Genomic DNA, 14,778 nt, shown 5'->3' on the forward strand with positions numbered 1-14,778 from the left:
GGGGATGTTAAGATGGAGAATGGTTGATGGACATTAACTTCTCTTCCTTCTCTACTAACTGAACATCCTTTAGCAGCATGCTGACAAGAACATCACCGGAAGCTAACGCCTGGAACACAGGCAACAAGTCTGACCGACTGTTTCACAACACGACAGAGAAACGTCCAACCAGCAGAGAGAACCGATCACTGAGGTGAGAGGAGAACCAGCCACTGATTCAGCTTCAGCTATAGAGTCTAGATGTGCTGAATGACTGTTTCCCCCTCTGACACTGTCTGACCGGCCCACTGATGATTAACGTGACATATCAGCAACGACAAAACTGGATATTAAAGCTTTTTTTTTTCCATTGCCACTGATACAATAACACGCAAGCGAGCAGCAACACTAAGCAACGACCAAAAACTAAAGCTGGTTAAGATCTACGGCAAGGCGCGAACACAACAGGACAACAGCCACAAAACAGTTGTTTGGTCTTTTTTCATCAAAATAAAGCATTTAAAGTAGACTTTCATATTTGAGCAATAAAAAATAAGTAACATCTCAATACTCCAATTATAACTCTGACATTAATATTGTGCTCATTGGGGATTCAATCTTTTAACATATATTCATCCTTATATATATTTATATATACTCTTTCCTGTTTTGTGTCCCTCTTATATGGGACCTGTACGCTGCCTCCTGCTGTCATCAGTGCAAAGACCTCATCGATCTGGTTAATGAACGAAGACCTGATCCCTACAGGTGATGGAAGTGTGGAAGGCAGTAAGTGATCAAACAGGAGATGGTTTGAGTCTGACGGTTAGCACCACAGAAGGTCCAAAAGGACCGTCCACTTCAGAACTGTAGGGTGGATGTTCAGCTCCAGATCAGTGGGAAGGACCATCCACTCCAGAAAGTCAGATGGGAAAAAAAATCTACATCAGAAAGCTTGAAGGGACAATCTTCCTTTTGAACTTCAGATATACAGAAGATAAGTGTGAACCACAGACTCCGGATCTCCAAGGAGGACAATCTGCTCCATCAAGCCAGAAGAAGGACCATCTGCGTCAGAAGTTAGAAGGAACGAGATCTAGAACTCCAACCAACTTGGAGGTGACCATCCACTCAGGAGGAACCAAAAAGTTCACCACCACCCCTTCCAGAACATAGATGATCCACTCAAAAAGGACAGGAGGAAAAATCCATTGTATGTCATTTGGTCTGGGTGGATGATCCATTGCAGAAAGTGAAGATGGGCCATCAAATCCAGGAAGTAGAATCTTTTCCACTAACTTCCAAAGGATGGAATGGACCACATCCCTAGTCCCACTAAGATCAGAGTAGGATCCGATCTGAAACCGTAGGAAGAAAAATCCAGTCCAGGAAGCACTTCAGTGGGAACATATAGAATCTAACTATTGACCAATGAAACACTGAGCTGAAGTATGATGGACAGACACACAGGCATACGAGACCCTGTTCAGTACCGGAGGTCTTTCAGTCAGAGGACGTGGTCCAGTTATTTTGGGTTTAGCATTACAGACATAGTTTACTCAAGATAGTACATAGTATAGATCATTGAGTTTGGGGGTGTTGATCCAATCCTAACAGGCTTGGAATGGTTTAAAACAAGAACCTGTTGAATACTGATCCAAACCAGTCAAGACCAGTCTAAGGGTAGCTGGCCACTGAAGCCTGTTTCTGGGCTAAACGACGCAACTCCTCCCTGATTGCCTTGATAAGTGAGGCAGAAGTGTGGGCAGAGGGTGAGGCGTCCTCTGGGGGGTATTCTGGAGTTGGTGAGGTCAGTAGAAGAGGAGGTGCCGTTGGGTCCCGCAATGAGGAGCTAGGCATCTGGAAAACAGAGGAAGAGGAGAACTCAGGGAAGGACAGCACCTGTGAGAAGAAAAAAGAGAGGGGGAAGTGAAGATAAAAAAAATAAGTTCAGATAAGTTCAGATGCAAGATATGAGGGAAGCAACAGGAAAACACTTTGATGTAGTCAGAGTCACTGGCCTGTACTTGTCTATTTAAACCCAGTCTCCCCAGTGGACTTACACTCTCTCTGCTGGCTCCTGGTCTGGATAGGTCCTGGTCTGTGTGCTGCTGGTTCCAGCTTGAGCCAGTGGGGCCAGACATGCTGCGACCCACTCCAGGGTAGGCACTGATCTGACTGGACAAGCCCACCTGGGTCAGGTGGTGGAGCTGTGCACCTATTTAAAGGTGTGAAGATCAGAACTGTTTCAGTACAAACAAAAAAAAAACGACAAAAAGTCTGCATGTGAGATAATGGAACAATAATCAAGATTCCAGTACCTGTGCTGCCCCCTACAGGTCGAGGTCTGGAGGAGGCTGGGGGGCTATCATACTGCCCCCTGTTGGAGTAAATGGACTCCTGTAGCTGATCCCCAGTAGAAACGTACCCTCCTGAGCTCAAACCCTGCCTGGATAACACACAGAGTATCAGTCCTGCTTCAGGTCCAGCCCTCAAATTTGGACCTGGTTTTGGCTGCACTGACCTCTGCAGCAGACTCTGGACTGAGGTGGGAGACATCCCCAGCTCAGAATATCTCTGCAGGAAGGAGAGGAGGAGACAATGAGAACTGAACACAGATCCATCATAGCTCATCACAGTGCTGGGCTTCAGCTGCAGGTCAACACACTCACTGCAGAGAAGGGGCTGTGAGAGGGGGCTGCTGGGTAAGAGCCCCACTGTCTGCCAGGGGGGTGGGCTTGAGGGGAGGGGCTGGGCAGGGTAGGGCTTGGCCCACTCACCCCAGCACTGCCCTGTGATGACGGAGACACCAGAGCAAAGGCATCATCCAGGAGAGAGTGCATCTGTTGTCGGGCCTCCTCAATGGAAGGCTGGGGGGGCATGTAAGGTGGGGGGGCTGGAGCCGGGTCAAACACCTCATCGGTAGGGGATGGACTGCCGTGGTCTGGATGCAGGTCTGGGTCCGACTGCAAGAGATAAGGCAGAATAAAGAGCAGATGATCAACAGGGACCATCGTTCTCAGCGTGTGACTCTAGACATCACTGTCAAATATGGAGGATGAGAATGGACGGATAAACACACAGAAGGAGTCAGAGAGTCAGACTGATCCAGATCTGATCAGTTTATCACTGAAGTCAGTTTCCCACACGGCAGATCAAGCTGTTAGAAAGATCTGATTCTGCAGTTTAAAGGAAAGGAAACAGGAAGAACCATCAAAGAGGAGATGATGGAGGAGAGCTGCTTTGATCTGTTGAATATCATGAGCATCAGTGTTTTCTCACCATGTACGCCACGTTGTTGAATCCGGGGTATTTCCTGTAGGTGGCACTCTGATCTGTGAGCAGCCGGTCTCGGTCAGTATCAGGAAGACTTCCAGGTCCTGGCTGAGTACGCTGCCCCCGAGGAGACCGCCTCCCCCTGGGACAAACATGAAGACTGAGCAGACCCGTTTGAGAGTGGGGTTGATGAGACACTGTTCCTCTAATAATTGGAGCATCATTTAAAAATGAACATATTGTATTGTAACATATTGAATACTTGTAACTAGAGACTGAGACAATAAACTCATCAGGAAAATGTTTACTGAGCTACTACAACCAGGGATGTTGCCCCCTGATGATCAGTAGATAGGATGAAGTATAGCTTGAGAAGTTCTGGTCAGATTTTTTTTTTAATCATGCATGGCAGCAATTCTAAGATAATCGTGCTTTACGTTATATTTACGTGCTTGTACCAGTCTGAGAAAGTAGCCCGTGTTTGAGAATAATTCAGAACACTCATAACAAACAATCTGGACTGCATGGATGGCCAAGTGTGAGTGCACCCCAAGGCGACAGGCGAACTCTGACCTTTTTTTGGAGTCGATGGGAGTTGGTGGTGAAGGGGCTTCTGCCTGAAGGATGCAGTCCATGTGGTCATGAGCAGAACTGTAGAGCCGCTGAGCCACCTCACTTTGCACTGGCCCATCCCCAAAGGCATCCATGATGTCATCCATGGAGGGAAATTCACACTGACCCCGCCTCTTAGCCCGCTGCCGCAGCTTGTTCCTATGATGTTCGATCTCTGATTTGTGTCTGAGTGCCACCTGCAGGAGTACAGGTGACTACATGGGTGAGTTTTAAACACATTGAGGCGCGCAGTGAAAGTGTGCTTGTTTTTGTGAACGGCTCACCTCTGTGCTGACCTTTTCTGTCAGAGTGGGGCTTGGTTGAGATGGGGCATGTGGTGGTGGCGGACTAGGTTGAGGCTGCATGGCAATCAGCTGCACCTTGTTGGCTTGGCGACGAGTGCCATCAGAAGAGCCCCGCGACAGGCGGTCCACGTGATCAAAGATGGAGGATGAGGACAGAAGTTCATCTGGACCGCTGCCCGATGGAGCTGCAAGGGGCATCACCAAGGTTACTGTGTCAACAGGTGTCACCACAGCTACCCATTTATTTATAGGTTATGGCGAGGGAACCTACCGATCTTACTCCTCCCTTAAGCCCAGGAGCATGAAAGAGAAAGGATGAAGTTGACCACACCTTCATCATTCTCACACACATCTCTATCAAAAGTCTAGAAGTGAAGACGATGATGTATCTCTGACCGTTTTTGGGTGTCTTCCTGTGCTGTTTCCCCTCAATGGGCGTTGCCACAGGTCGTGTGCTTTCCTCTGCAGACTCTCTGCCACTGGATTGGTCACTACCCAATGAGTCGCCGTCTGATGGGCTGAGCCTGGAGGAGACAGTTCGATGTGGAGATTTTAATCACCTCTGACTGAAGGAACCATCTACCACCACAGTAACAAACATATCTGACCTTCCCCTGCGGCGGCTAGAACGCCCCGCCTTCGATGACGATCCTTTGGATTTGGGGGTGTTGAGGTCTCCCCCGTCTGAGGGCGTGGCTTCTTTGATAGGGGGTGGCAGTGGACCAGGCTCCTGGATCACCATGATGTCATCCTTACTGTGCTGACCGAGGTGGAGCTTGGCAAAGTCAAAACCTTTTACACTTGGCGCCTGAAGCTGAGACAGGACATGATGTCACATGGTGTTGATCAACAGGAAGGACTACAGCTTCCTATTGACTTCTTACCTTCTGCCTTTGTTGGATGGTGTTGATGGCGTCCGGCTGAAACTCAAGTTTCTCAGAGCCGCACAGTTTCCAGTAGAGGATGATGATGATGAAAACAGCCAGCAGGACAGGGACAACCACACCAACGACCAGCCAGATGCTGCTGCTCTGAGTCTCAGCTGGAGGGACAGACCGAGTCTCCACAGCTGGTGGGGACACAGAGTAAATTCAGTTAAAAACTGATGGAGTTCTGGTTTTTATTTTGAAAGGATGAGGAAACAGACAGATGTGTGTGTTGAGTCACAGACTCAGACTCACGCTGGGCCAGCGGTCTCTGGACTCGGTGTCCAAGGACTATGGCAGCTCTCTGAAGTTCCAGGCGGTTCAAGGTAGCAGCAGTCATCTCAGCTGGGATTCGCTCTCCACTTGAACCCTCCACGAAATATAAAACCTCCAGGGGGCGCTCTGGCCCAGACAGCCTTGCCACCCGCACCACCTGACATCACCACACACATCCACACCTCTAAGCCAGAAAATACAAACCAGATCCAGATGTGTGTGCGTGCCCTCATGATGTGTGTGTACCTGTAGACTGTTGTTGCCCACAGCCGTTGCTCTCTTCCAGCGCCTCCTGCTGAACTCCTGCAGTCCTTCCTCCAGCAGCAGAGCCAGACGCCTCTCCAGACGAGCTTTAAAACTCTTCTCAGCCACCAGGTTCTCCTGGACTCCCAGCAGCACTGAAATGGGAGATGAACCGTCATGTCCCACTGACCCCCCCAATGGTCCAATGAACCACACACACACACACACACACACACACATCACTCCAGCGTCCACTGGAAGTTCATTCTCCTTCCATTCAGCTGCTCTAAGTCAGGACTTCTCACCTGTACGGACCCAGGTGGAGCGCAGGTGATGCGATGTGTTGAGTTCAGGGTAATGGACGGCTGTGGACAAACACACAATCTTAGACAAATGCGACAGACACGTTTGTGTTACACATGAACCTTTAGTGACCACAGAAACAAAGAAATGACGAGTCGTACGCTCTGCAATCTGCAGGGCGGGAAATCCAACGTAGAAACTGAATTCCACCAGACTAAGCTTCCTCAGGTGTTCGCTGACCTCTGACCCTGACAGGTAGCCCCGCCCATCACGAACTGCAAAGTTGATGTCAACAGGAACTTTCTGCTCAGCTGGTGGCCGGAAAGCACCCATGGTGATGTTCAACAGCTGGAACTCAGAGTATTTTTCATTAATAAAACAGAGAAAACTGACTGTACAGTGATGTCAATAGTAACAAACAGGAAACTGGCTCACCTGGACAGTGACATTTCCCACCTCATGTGACCGTCTCCGTGTCTCAGCATATGCCATTAGGAGGCCTCTCTCCACCCGTTCACTGAAGTTGCAAACTCTGACATCAACATGGGCAGGAACAAACTGGAGCACAGAGTGGATCTGATACCTGAGGTCAGGTACAGTGTAGAGCGCTGACACAGAGGGAACAGGGCCAAAGGAGCGCGGTGGTTGTCGAAGGGCGTTGATGACAGCCACTGCAGTAAAGATTAGCGGTCCTGATACGACACGAAAGGCAAAGCTGGACGGAGTTCTGAGGAACTGAGGAGGACACGGAGACAGTGCCCTCAATCACCTGACATCAGCAAGGTGAGGTCACTGGAGCAGGTGTGAAAGACAGCAGGGGTCAGGCTCAGACAGTGTTTACCTGGAGCTCCACAGAGCGGTTGAACTCTCTCCTCAGGAGGTCTCTGACCTGACTGAAACCAGCTGACGTTCCCCTGGAGCTGACTGAGGGGTGGAGCCAAAGATAGATGGTCACAAAAGGTCAACAAACAGCTAAAATACACAAGTCAGCATTGTTCCCGGTGGTCCCGTCTCCCAACCCTCTGTGGTCTTACCAACTCTGACCAGATACATCTCAGGCTTGGTGACGTTACACAGGTACTGTCTGGTGGCTGGACCCTGGGCCACTCTTGGTGTGGTGACGGGGGGGGCTCTGGTCTGGCTGATGGCTGTGATCTGGGTGGTGGTGGTCCTGGCGGTGGTGGTCCTGGTCGGTGGAGCCTTGTGTATGACAACTGGGGGCCTATCTGGTCTGTCGGGACGAGTGGGGGGTCCAAATGGGGGTGGAGGGGGCACCTGGCTGGTAGTGTTGGAAGGGGGACGAGGAGGGCGTTTGCCTGAGACTGTAATTTGATCTTTGGGATTTGGAGTAGGCAAAAGACTTGAGGGGGTTTTGAGGGTAGTTGATGGGGAAGGTGGTTTCCTCTCACCTGTGATGGTGGGAGAGAGGGTGAGAGGAGGGGTGGGCCCTGCCACAGTAATCATGGGCTCCTTTCCTTGTGGCAGGGCAGAGCTTGGGGAGGGCGATGGAGTCAGATGGTGAGTCTTTGTCGCTGTTGGAGAGATGGGGGATTTGTCGGTCCAGGTCACTCGATCCTGGTCCTGGTCTCTTTCCCTCTCCCTCTCCCTCTCTCTCTCCCGGGCAAGCAGGTTGGTGTAATACTCCAGACTGTTCATGTCGGGCAGCAGCAGCTCGGTTGGTTCCAGAGGCATCATGTCCTCCAGATCGTAGTCGTCCTCCCAGGTGGGGAAGACATCCAGCTGGGTGGGTTGAGTGTGCATCAGGATGCTGGGGGTGGAGGAAGAGGATGAGAGGGGGAGGCAGGTGGAAAGGGAAATGACAGGACGGGCAGGGAAGGCGGTATCATAGGAGACCCAATCCGCACCATCGTTGTCATCATAGGGGTGACTCGGCAGCGGAGTGGCCAAGGCCAGCTCCTCACCATCAGGCACCATGAAGGACAGAGTTTCTAGATAGTCTCCAGAGCCCCACCCCTCTTCCTGCTCCCAGGGGGGAGGAGGGGTGAGGGTGGGCTGGCTGTTAGGGGAAAGAGGTGGGGGGAGACTGGGAGACAGGAGGTCTGGGGGTCTCAGTAGGAGATGGATCCCCTGAGCGCCAGAGTCTGAGTCCTCGATGGACCCTCCATTGTTACCACGGTAACCAGAGTCTGAGGGTGGGCTTGGGGCTGGAGGTTGAGGGGAGTTGGGGAGTGGTGATGATGGTGAAGGATGTGATGAAGGTTCTACCAGCTTGTTGTAGTCCAACACACCTGTTGAGAGTCAGACAGATCATTAATGACCAGGACCCAACCATAACTGTCTGTTGCCTTTTTTGAGATATTTGATTGCAACAAATGAAATCTCAGCGCTTGATGCTAAGATAGGCAAACCAGCTAATGTAACTTAACATTAAACAAAAACATTTTATTAAAGTTTAATCAATTCTCATCATACTAACTGTGTTATCCACACACACACACACACACACACACACACACCATTAATGGGGTATCTCTCATCTGTTGCTGACCTTGTTGCTATGGTGACACTTTACTTTCTTGGTTTATTTCATCAGGACAATACGTATTAATCTACAATACATACAAAATATAGTGTAAATAAACTGGAATTAGCAAGAATGCTTAACTTCATCTGTAGTCCCCAACAATGAACACAGAACAGTCAACGCTTTGCACCAGGTCTCTGGCAACATTAACTGTTGACAGTTCAGGAGCTGACGCCCCTGAATCACAGTAGGATTAGGGTGGAGTGATCGATTGATGGATGATTGATAGATTATTAACTGATGGATAATTGGTTGTCTGATGGTGAGTCATAGTAGGCTTCCTCTCGTCTTCTGTCAGTGACATCTTTATGCTGAAGAAAACTGATACCCAGGAGGATTCTGGGTAAAGTCTCATTGTTTCTGGTCGCTCATTGGCCGTTGTGATGACAATTATGTCGGAGACCTGGTGCTGCCTCGGAGAGGTGATGTCACAGACCTGGTGTGATGAATGAGGTCAATGACAGGTCCTCATGAATGTAGTAAGACCAGGATGTATGTGTGTGTTTGTGTACAGCAACAGTGGGGTGACATGAAGAATCTTCTCACCTGTTTTCTTCAGGCAAAACAAAGGTCAGAGGTCAACAGCACAGTCCCAGCCCAGACCTAAAGAAACCAAACCTCAAGGCCAGCACCTTCACCCTGAGACCTAGACCAGTCCAGAGACTGGACCGGATCAGTCATCTGCCCCTTCTTACCTGCGGCAGGTGAGGCAGAGGTCACCATGGAAACCAAGGTGCCCGTCATCAGCAGGATCAGACCGAGTGTTGGCTGACACATACAGGTTCTGGGGTCCATCCTGGCCCTGGAGCCGGGGTCCGGGGGAATCGCAGGGTCCATTATCCTCAGAGGGCTGCCGGTCTGATCCCAGTCCAGAGCACTGAGGGTCCATTAAGAGGACCTGGACCCAAAGATTGTTTTTCTGTCAGGAGACTCCAACCACATCCCTGACGAAGGTTAAAGGTCAGATTCATTGATAAGGTTCATATTGATTTGATTCCCCCCACTTCCTGTGAATTATAAAATAAAATAAATAAAATTTTTTGTTTGTTTGTTTTAAAGTAAATCAGTAGAATATCAGTAAAGTCTGAACTGATCCAGCTTATTGATCCATAAAATTAAGAATCAGGAATCAGGGCCCTAAACCTGACACTGACTGGGAACAGGGACCTGGTTCCGGTCTGGTGTTGGTTTCTGGACCCCCACCTAAGTCACCACGCTGTGCTGGTGGTCCTGCACGGCTCGGCTCAGTCTACTTAGAGAGAACCCGCTACAGTCCGCGGCCTTCGGCGGCACGACTGAGCTTCACCGCCGCTCGACAGTCACCGTCCCGAGTCGACGCTGCAGACTCTCCGATTCGATCAGCGCCGCTTCCCGAGGTCTGATCACCGTGATGATCCGGACCACCCCCCCACCCCCGATCAGCAACTACAACAGATACCGAGCAGCAGCGATGTGGATCAGCCCTATAACCGTTAAAATGAAGACTGCACAGAGAGAGAGCGAGCCGAGCCGAGCCGAGCCGAACCGGACCAGCGTGTACGGGAATGTTCTAGTCCTGGTCGGAGATCGGACCTACCTGCCATCCTGGAGATGCGGTTCGGACGCGTCACGCCTCTCCAGAGCCGCGCGGCGCGCTCCCTGCGCGGCGAAGGAGGAGGCGGAGAGTCGCTGCAGAATCAGACCTTCCTCCTCTCTGACCGTAGTCTTCCTCACATCCAGCGGATCCGGATCGCCCAGTGCTCCTCCCGGATCCTTGATACCGCTCTGGAGCCACATGTGACGCGGTCTAAGGACATCTTGCTTGTTTCGAGCTTGACCCGGATCAGATCTGGTCGGGCCGAAGAGATCCGTCTGTGCGGATCCTGATCTGACCCAGATGTGGGAAGGATGGATCCTCAAACGAGTCCAGGCTGATCCGGTTTGGATTCAGCCACTGAGTCGCTGTGACAAAGATGGACTTGATCTGAGACCAAAACCAGAATCCAACCTGATGTGTTTCATCAGTGTATCATCAGACCTGCATAACGTGTTGTTATGGAAACAGACAGCCAGCTCTCAGTAAGACCAGGACCAAAACCGTTAAATCCAGATCAGAACCGCTTTTTCAATCAATCAATCAAATCCTTTATTTGTCCCTCGAGGGGCAATTTTTAGACTCATCCACGTGACAGATAAAAGCTGTCAGTTGAGCTGGTGGAACACTTTCACATACTGAACACTGAACACTGAAATAGGACCAGCTGTGTTTGTCTTCATTAACTGACTATGTCTGTCTCCTATTGGACAATTCGAGCCTGAAGGCCCCGCCCCCCTGGACTCCAGGTGGACCTTCAGCGTTAGTGATTTCCTCATTCCGGTTCAGTAAGAATCATTAAGAGAGCGTCTGCATCAGATGATGAACACAAATATAAGCCTTAATCTGGAACCAGCATCATGAGCTTCATTCCAGATGTTTGAGAAAAAGTGAAGCTGATGTTATAAAATCAAACATCAGAGCAGCTTCATCCTCCAAAGGTTAGGGTTAGAAAAACTACTAAAAACTAAAGAAAAACTAAACCAACATGTCTGATAGTCCTGATCAGACGTTGGACCTGCAGCTGTGTCCAATCATGCAGGTGTAATGAAAAGTCTGGATCAGTCCAGGTCTGAGGATTAGACACAATGCTGTGTGTGATGTGTTTGCTGTTTCTGTGTATCTTCAGATGTCAGACAGGTGAGATGCTGGATCCTCAGAACAGGGCTGGGGGGGTCTCTTCTATGCTGATCTGTGGTTTGTTTGTGTGCAGCTGAGATGGGTACAGTTACCTGGTTTGTTCTCACCTGTGCCGATCCTCTGAGACCATGAACCAGGTCAGACTCCTCTGTGTCTCCAGGTGGAAACAGAACCCAGGCTACCCAACAGAACCAGACTCTGCAGGACCATGAAGGAACCTTCTCTGGGCTGTTTGGATTCAGTGGTTTGTTGCGAAATCATTTGTCTCTACTGCTGTCTAATCTCTGTGCCGGTTGCTGCTGGTCCTTGTTTTTGTGTTTTTAAGTGTGCTGTCCTCTCAGACCTGGCCGGGGTCCGGCACTTCAGTCCAGAGCAGGAGATGGAGACCAGGATCATTGGGGGTCAGGAGGCCTGGGCTCACTCGTGGCCCTGGCAGGTCTCGATCTGTTTTTCCTCCATGCCAGCCTGTGGGGGAGCCATCATCAGTCCACTGTGGGTCCTGTCTGCTGCTCACTGTTTCAAAAGGTCAGAGGGGTTCAAAGGTCAAAACAGACGTGTTAATTCTCTTCAGACTAGAAGAGAAAACTTCGTGGGGACTGGGATCCTGAAAGCCTGATGAGAGCCTGACTCCCCTTTTTTTTTTTTTTTTTTTTTTAAAAAAAGGTTCAACAGAGCTCCTTTCTGGAAGGTTCAGGCTGGAAAACATGATCTGGATAATCCTCATGAAGTTGGACAGCAGGTGTGTGTCCGAATGTTGGTCCATGTAACGTTCACTGACATTAACCGGTCTTTCTGACCCTTAAATGGCATCTTTGTTAAAAACAATTCAGGATCAGGTTTTTCCTCCTGTTCCTCTGAATCTGGATTCTGGTTCCTCAGTTTTTGTGGTATGAACAAGAGCTGAGACATGTAAAACCTACACTGGGTTGGTTGTATGCCTGATTCTGCACTTAGGAAGGACTATGTGGCTGACCTGGGATTTAGTTTAATCTGGTCTACAGAGGATTCAGGATGTGCCGAAGTCTGTATGCCTCTGATGGTAGAGGAAGAGGGACTCAGTTGTTGTGACTTCCTGTTCAGCTGGTCGGGGTCGCGTTGATCTTTAGTCACTATGGCTACAACACTCGGACCAAAGAGAGTGACGTGGCTCTGCTGAAGCTACAGGTCCCGCTGGTCTTCAACCAGTTTGTCAGACCGATCAACATCTGGATGAGTCCACTTCCTCTCTTCAAGAAGTGCACCATCACCGGATGGGGCTCCACCCGCGAGAGTAAGGATGTTTTCACTGGGCTGTAGAAAGTTATGACTTGGCTCTGTATTCACTTTTTTTTTTTTTTCCTCCCCTCCCCCCCCCCCCAGATGGTCCTCGAGTCCACAGACTGCAGGAGGTGAATGTCACCATTCTGCCATCTGAGGTCTGTAACCGTTTCTACCTCGGGAGGATCAGGTCCTCCATGTTCTGTGCTGGGAAGGACGAAGGAGGAGTTGATGCGTGTCAGGTAAGACCTGAATCTGGAGCTCCCATTACTTTTTTTTTTTTTTTTTTTTTTTTTTTGGGTCCCCCGTCTCTCATCCCTTTGTTTGGTCTGACTTCTGTGTCACCTCTTTGTCTATCATCTGGGTTTTGTCCTCATTTCTGCCTCTGAGTGTTTTCTTGTCTCTGGACTCGTCATTAACTGTCTCGTTTCTTCAGGCTCCATCTTGACTTGATTGTCCCATTTGTTTTCTGAGGTCTCATCTTGTTTGATATTCTCTTGTCTCATTATTCCTCACTGAAGTCATGTCTCTTCTGCCTTGTTTCAGGGGGACTCTGGAGGTCCACTGTCCTGCTTCACAGGCAGCAGGTATGAGCTGGCAGGTCTGGTGAGTTGGGGAGTCGGTTGTGGTCGAGCAGGAAAACCAGGTGTTTACACCAAGATCTGGCAGCACACTCAGTGGCTGTCGGACATCATGAGTAAGTTTGAGAAACAGCTGGGAAGTTTGCCTTGAGCAAATTGCATCATCATCTTCTGTTTGGTTTCAGATAAGACGACCTATGATGACCTCACAGACGAAGGTGGGTTCAACCTTCCTGTTTTTTTTATTTTTTTATTTTTTTTTATTTTATTTTATTTTTTTTTTTTTAAATACTGAGTCACTGGGGTAAACCAGATCTGAGAGACTTTAAACTGAATAACAGAATAATCAAAGCTGAATCCAACCTGTTGTCCACCTGGATGTCAGAGGACAGATGTGGGAAGCAGCAGAGCCCCAGCTGTGCTCCCGCTCCAAGTTTCGTTGGTCTCTCTGTGTCCCGGGACGGAGAAGTGTCTGTGGAGAATGTGACTGAATCCTGCCCGTTCTTCTGGCCCTGGCAGGTCAGCCTGCAGTCAAGTGGACACCACTACTGCAGTGGAGTGTTGATCCACCGCCGATGGGTCATTGCGGCTAAACACTGCAATGTCAGGTAAAACGATGGTGTTACTGGAGGATTCTGGGACCTCAGTCAATCAGTGTCGTGATCTCTGACCACTGCTTCTCCCTGTAGAGCTAAAGAGGACGTGGTGGTTTTGGGCATTCATGACCTTCGATTCTCATCTGCTCAGACCATCCCGGTGGACAAAATCTTCAACCTGCCAGAGGATGGCAGCTTCCCCCCGAAGTCTGACCTATCCCTACTGCGTCTCAGTTTTCCTGCCAGATTCAGTAGGAACACTTCCAAATGTCCCTGGTGTAAAACTGGGTTTACATTAGGGTCTATTAAAACTGCTATCTCGCTCAACATATAAAAATTAGACAAAGTAATATTGTAATATTGACAAAGTAATTAGACAAAAATCCACATTGACCAATCAGAGGTCTGGAAAAGATTTCTGAGGGTGTTTGGTTGTATTCTAAATGAGACTGTAGGTGGACTTAGGGTCCAAACATAGCTCTGTTTGAATGTCCCCAGGTTCTCGTGTTTCTCCAGTCTGTGTCCCTGACGAGGATGAGGATGCAGATGACACCTGGCATTGCTTCACAGCTGGCTGGGGGGCCACCAAAGCTACAGGTGAGCTCAGCTTACCTCATAAGGAAGAACTGAGAGCTGTGGTTGTACGACATGTTAATGTCTTTTGGTTGTGTAGCTGACGTGGATCCGGACCGGCTGCACCACGTAAGACTGACTCTGGTGAATCAGACGGCCTGCAGTGACAAGTGGGGAGGACTCATCAGTGAGTCTCACATCTGCTCCAACCCGGCCAGCTCCTCCTCTTGCATGGTAACAAACGCCTCTGTAGCTTAACACTGACAGACCGTCTCGCTGTCTGTGTTGTGGTGGCCTTAGTCCAGCAGTGTCTCAATGATCTGGTTTGCAGGGCGATGCTGGAGCTCCTCTATTCTGTCGGAAACATGGAGCTTACTTCCTGTCAGGTGTGCTGACGTGGGGTGGGCGGAGCTGTGACGCAGACAAACCATCCGTCTTCACCAGGATCTCTGACTACAGCTCCTGGATCACGGCGGTGGCTGAAGACAACTGAACTGGTTCTGCACAAATAAATTGCTTTAGCTGGAACCTTCTCCTACTGTCTGACTCTCACATCCACACTCACAGGCTTGCGTCCTGGACATGGGTAAAGA

The 14,778-nt window shown here is 49.6% G+C and overlaps 3 protein-coding genes across 3 annotated transcripts; 2 read left to right on the forward strand and 1 right to left on the reverse strand.

Moving 5' to 3' along the window:
- Positions 1–1,337: 1,337 nt before the first annotated feature.
- LOC115037169 (UPF0606 protein KIAA1549) lies at positions 1,338–10,241 on the reverse strand. The gene is given in 21 exon segments (XM_029495673.1): positions 1,338–1,881; positions 2,043–2,197; positions 2,301–2,416; positions 2,495–2,556; positions 2,652–2,945; positions 3,262–3,397; positions 3,823–4,082; positions 4,152–4,381; positions 4,569–4,696; positions 4,781–4,986; positions 5,024–5,241; positions 5,354–5,531; positions 5,621–5,772; positions 5,923–5,982; positions 6,082–6,268; positions 6,356–6,655; positions 6,762–6,844; positions 6,955–7,452; positions 7,534–8,169; positions 9,161–9,342; positions 10,042–10,241. Coding segments are annotated over 21 exon segments (4,506 nt in total). The 3' UTR covers positions 1,338–1,656.
- Positions 10,242–12,205: 1,964 nt separating this feature from the next.
- On the forward strand, positions 12,206–13,167 carry LOC115037170 (trypsin-1-like). Its single transcript, XM_029495674.1, has 4 exons — positions 12,206–12,217; positions 12,259–12,448; positions 12,538–12,677; positions 12,982–13,167. The coding sequence occupies exons 1-4, from the start codon at positions 12,206–12,208 to the stop codon at positions 13,165–13,167; spliced, it is 528 nt and encodes a 175-aa protein (XP_029351534.1).
- LOC115037171 (chymotrypsinogen B-like) lies at positions 13,086–14,678 on the forward strand. The gene is made up of 6 exons (XM_029495675.1): positions 13,086–13,234; positions 13,536–13,624; positions 13,706–13,863; positions 14,111–14,209; positions 14,286–14,419; positions 14,517–14,678. Exons 1-6 carry the CDS (start codon positions 13,214–13,216, stop codon positions 14,676–14,678), a joined length of 663 nt encoding a protein of 220 aa, XP_029351535.1. The 5' UTR covers positions 13,086–13,213.
- The last annotated feature ends 100 nt before the right edge of the window (positions 14,679–14,778 follow it).

This window comes from Echeneis naucrates, chromosome 23 (genome assembly GCF_900963305.1).
Source record: "Echeneis naucrates chromosome 23, fEcheNa1.1, whole genome shotgun sequence".
Lineage (NCBI taxonomy): Eukaryota > Metazoa > Chordata > Actinopteri > Carangiformes > Echeneidae > Echeneis > Echeneis naucrates.

Coding starts and splice junctions, on each gene's coding strand:
- LOC115037170 (XM_029495674.1), top strand. Junction 12,449..12,537: donor ATGGGGCTCCACCCGCGAGA/GTAAGGATGTTT, acceptor CCCCCCCCCCAG/ATGGTCCTCGAGTCCACAGA. Junction 12,678..12,981: donor GAGGAGTTGATGCGTGTCAG/GTAAGACCTGAA, acceptor GCCTTGTTTCAG/GGGGACTCTGGAGGTCCACT.
- LOC115037171 (XM_029495675.1), top strand. CDS start 13,214: ATGATGACCTCACAGACGAAG. Junction 14,210..14,285: donor GGGGGCCACCAAAGCTACAG/GTGAGCTCAGCT, acceptor TTGGTTGTGTAG/CTGACGTGGATCCGGACCGG. Junction 14,420..14,516: donor CCAGCTCCTCCTCTTGCATG/GTAACAAACGCC, acceptor TCTGGTTTGCAG/GGCGATGCTGGAGCTCCTCT.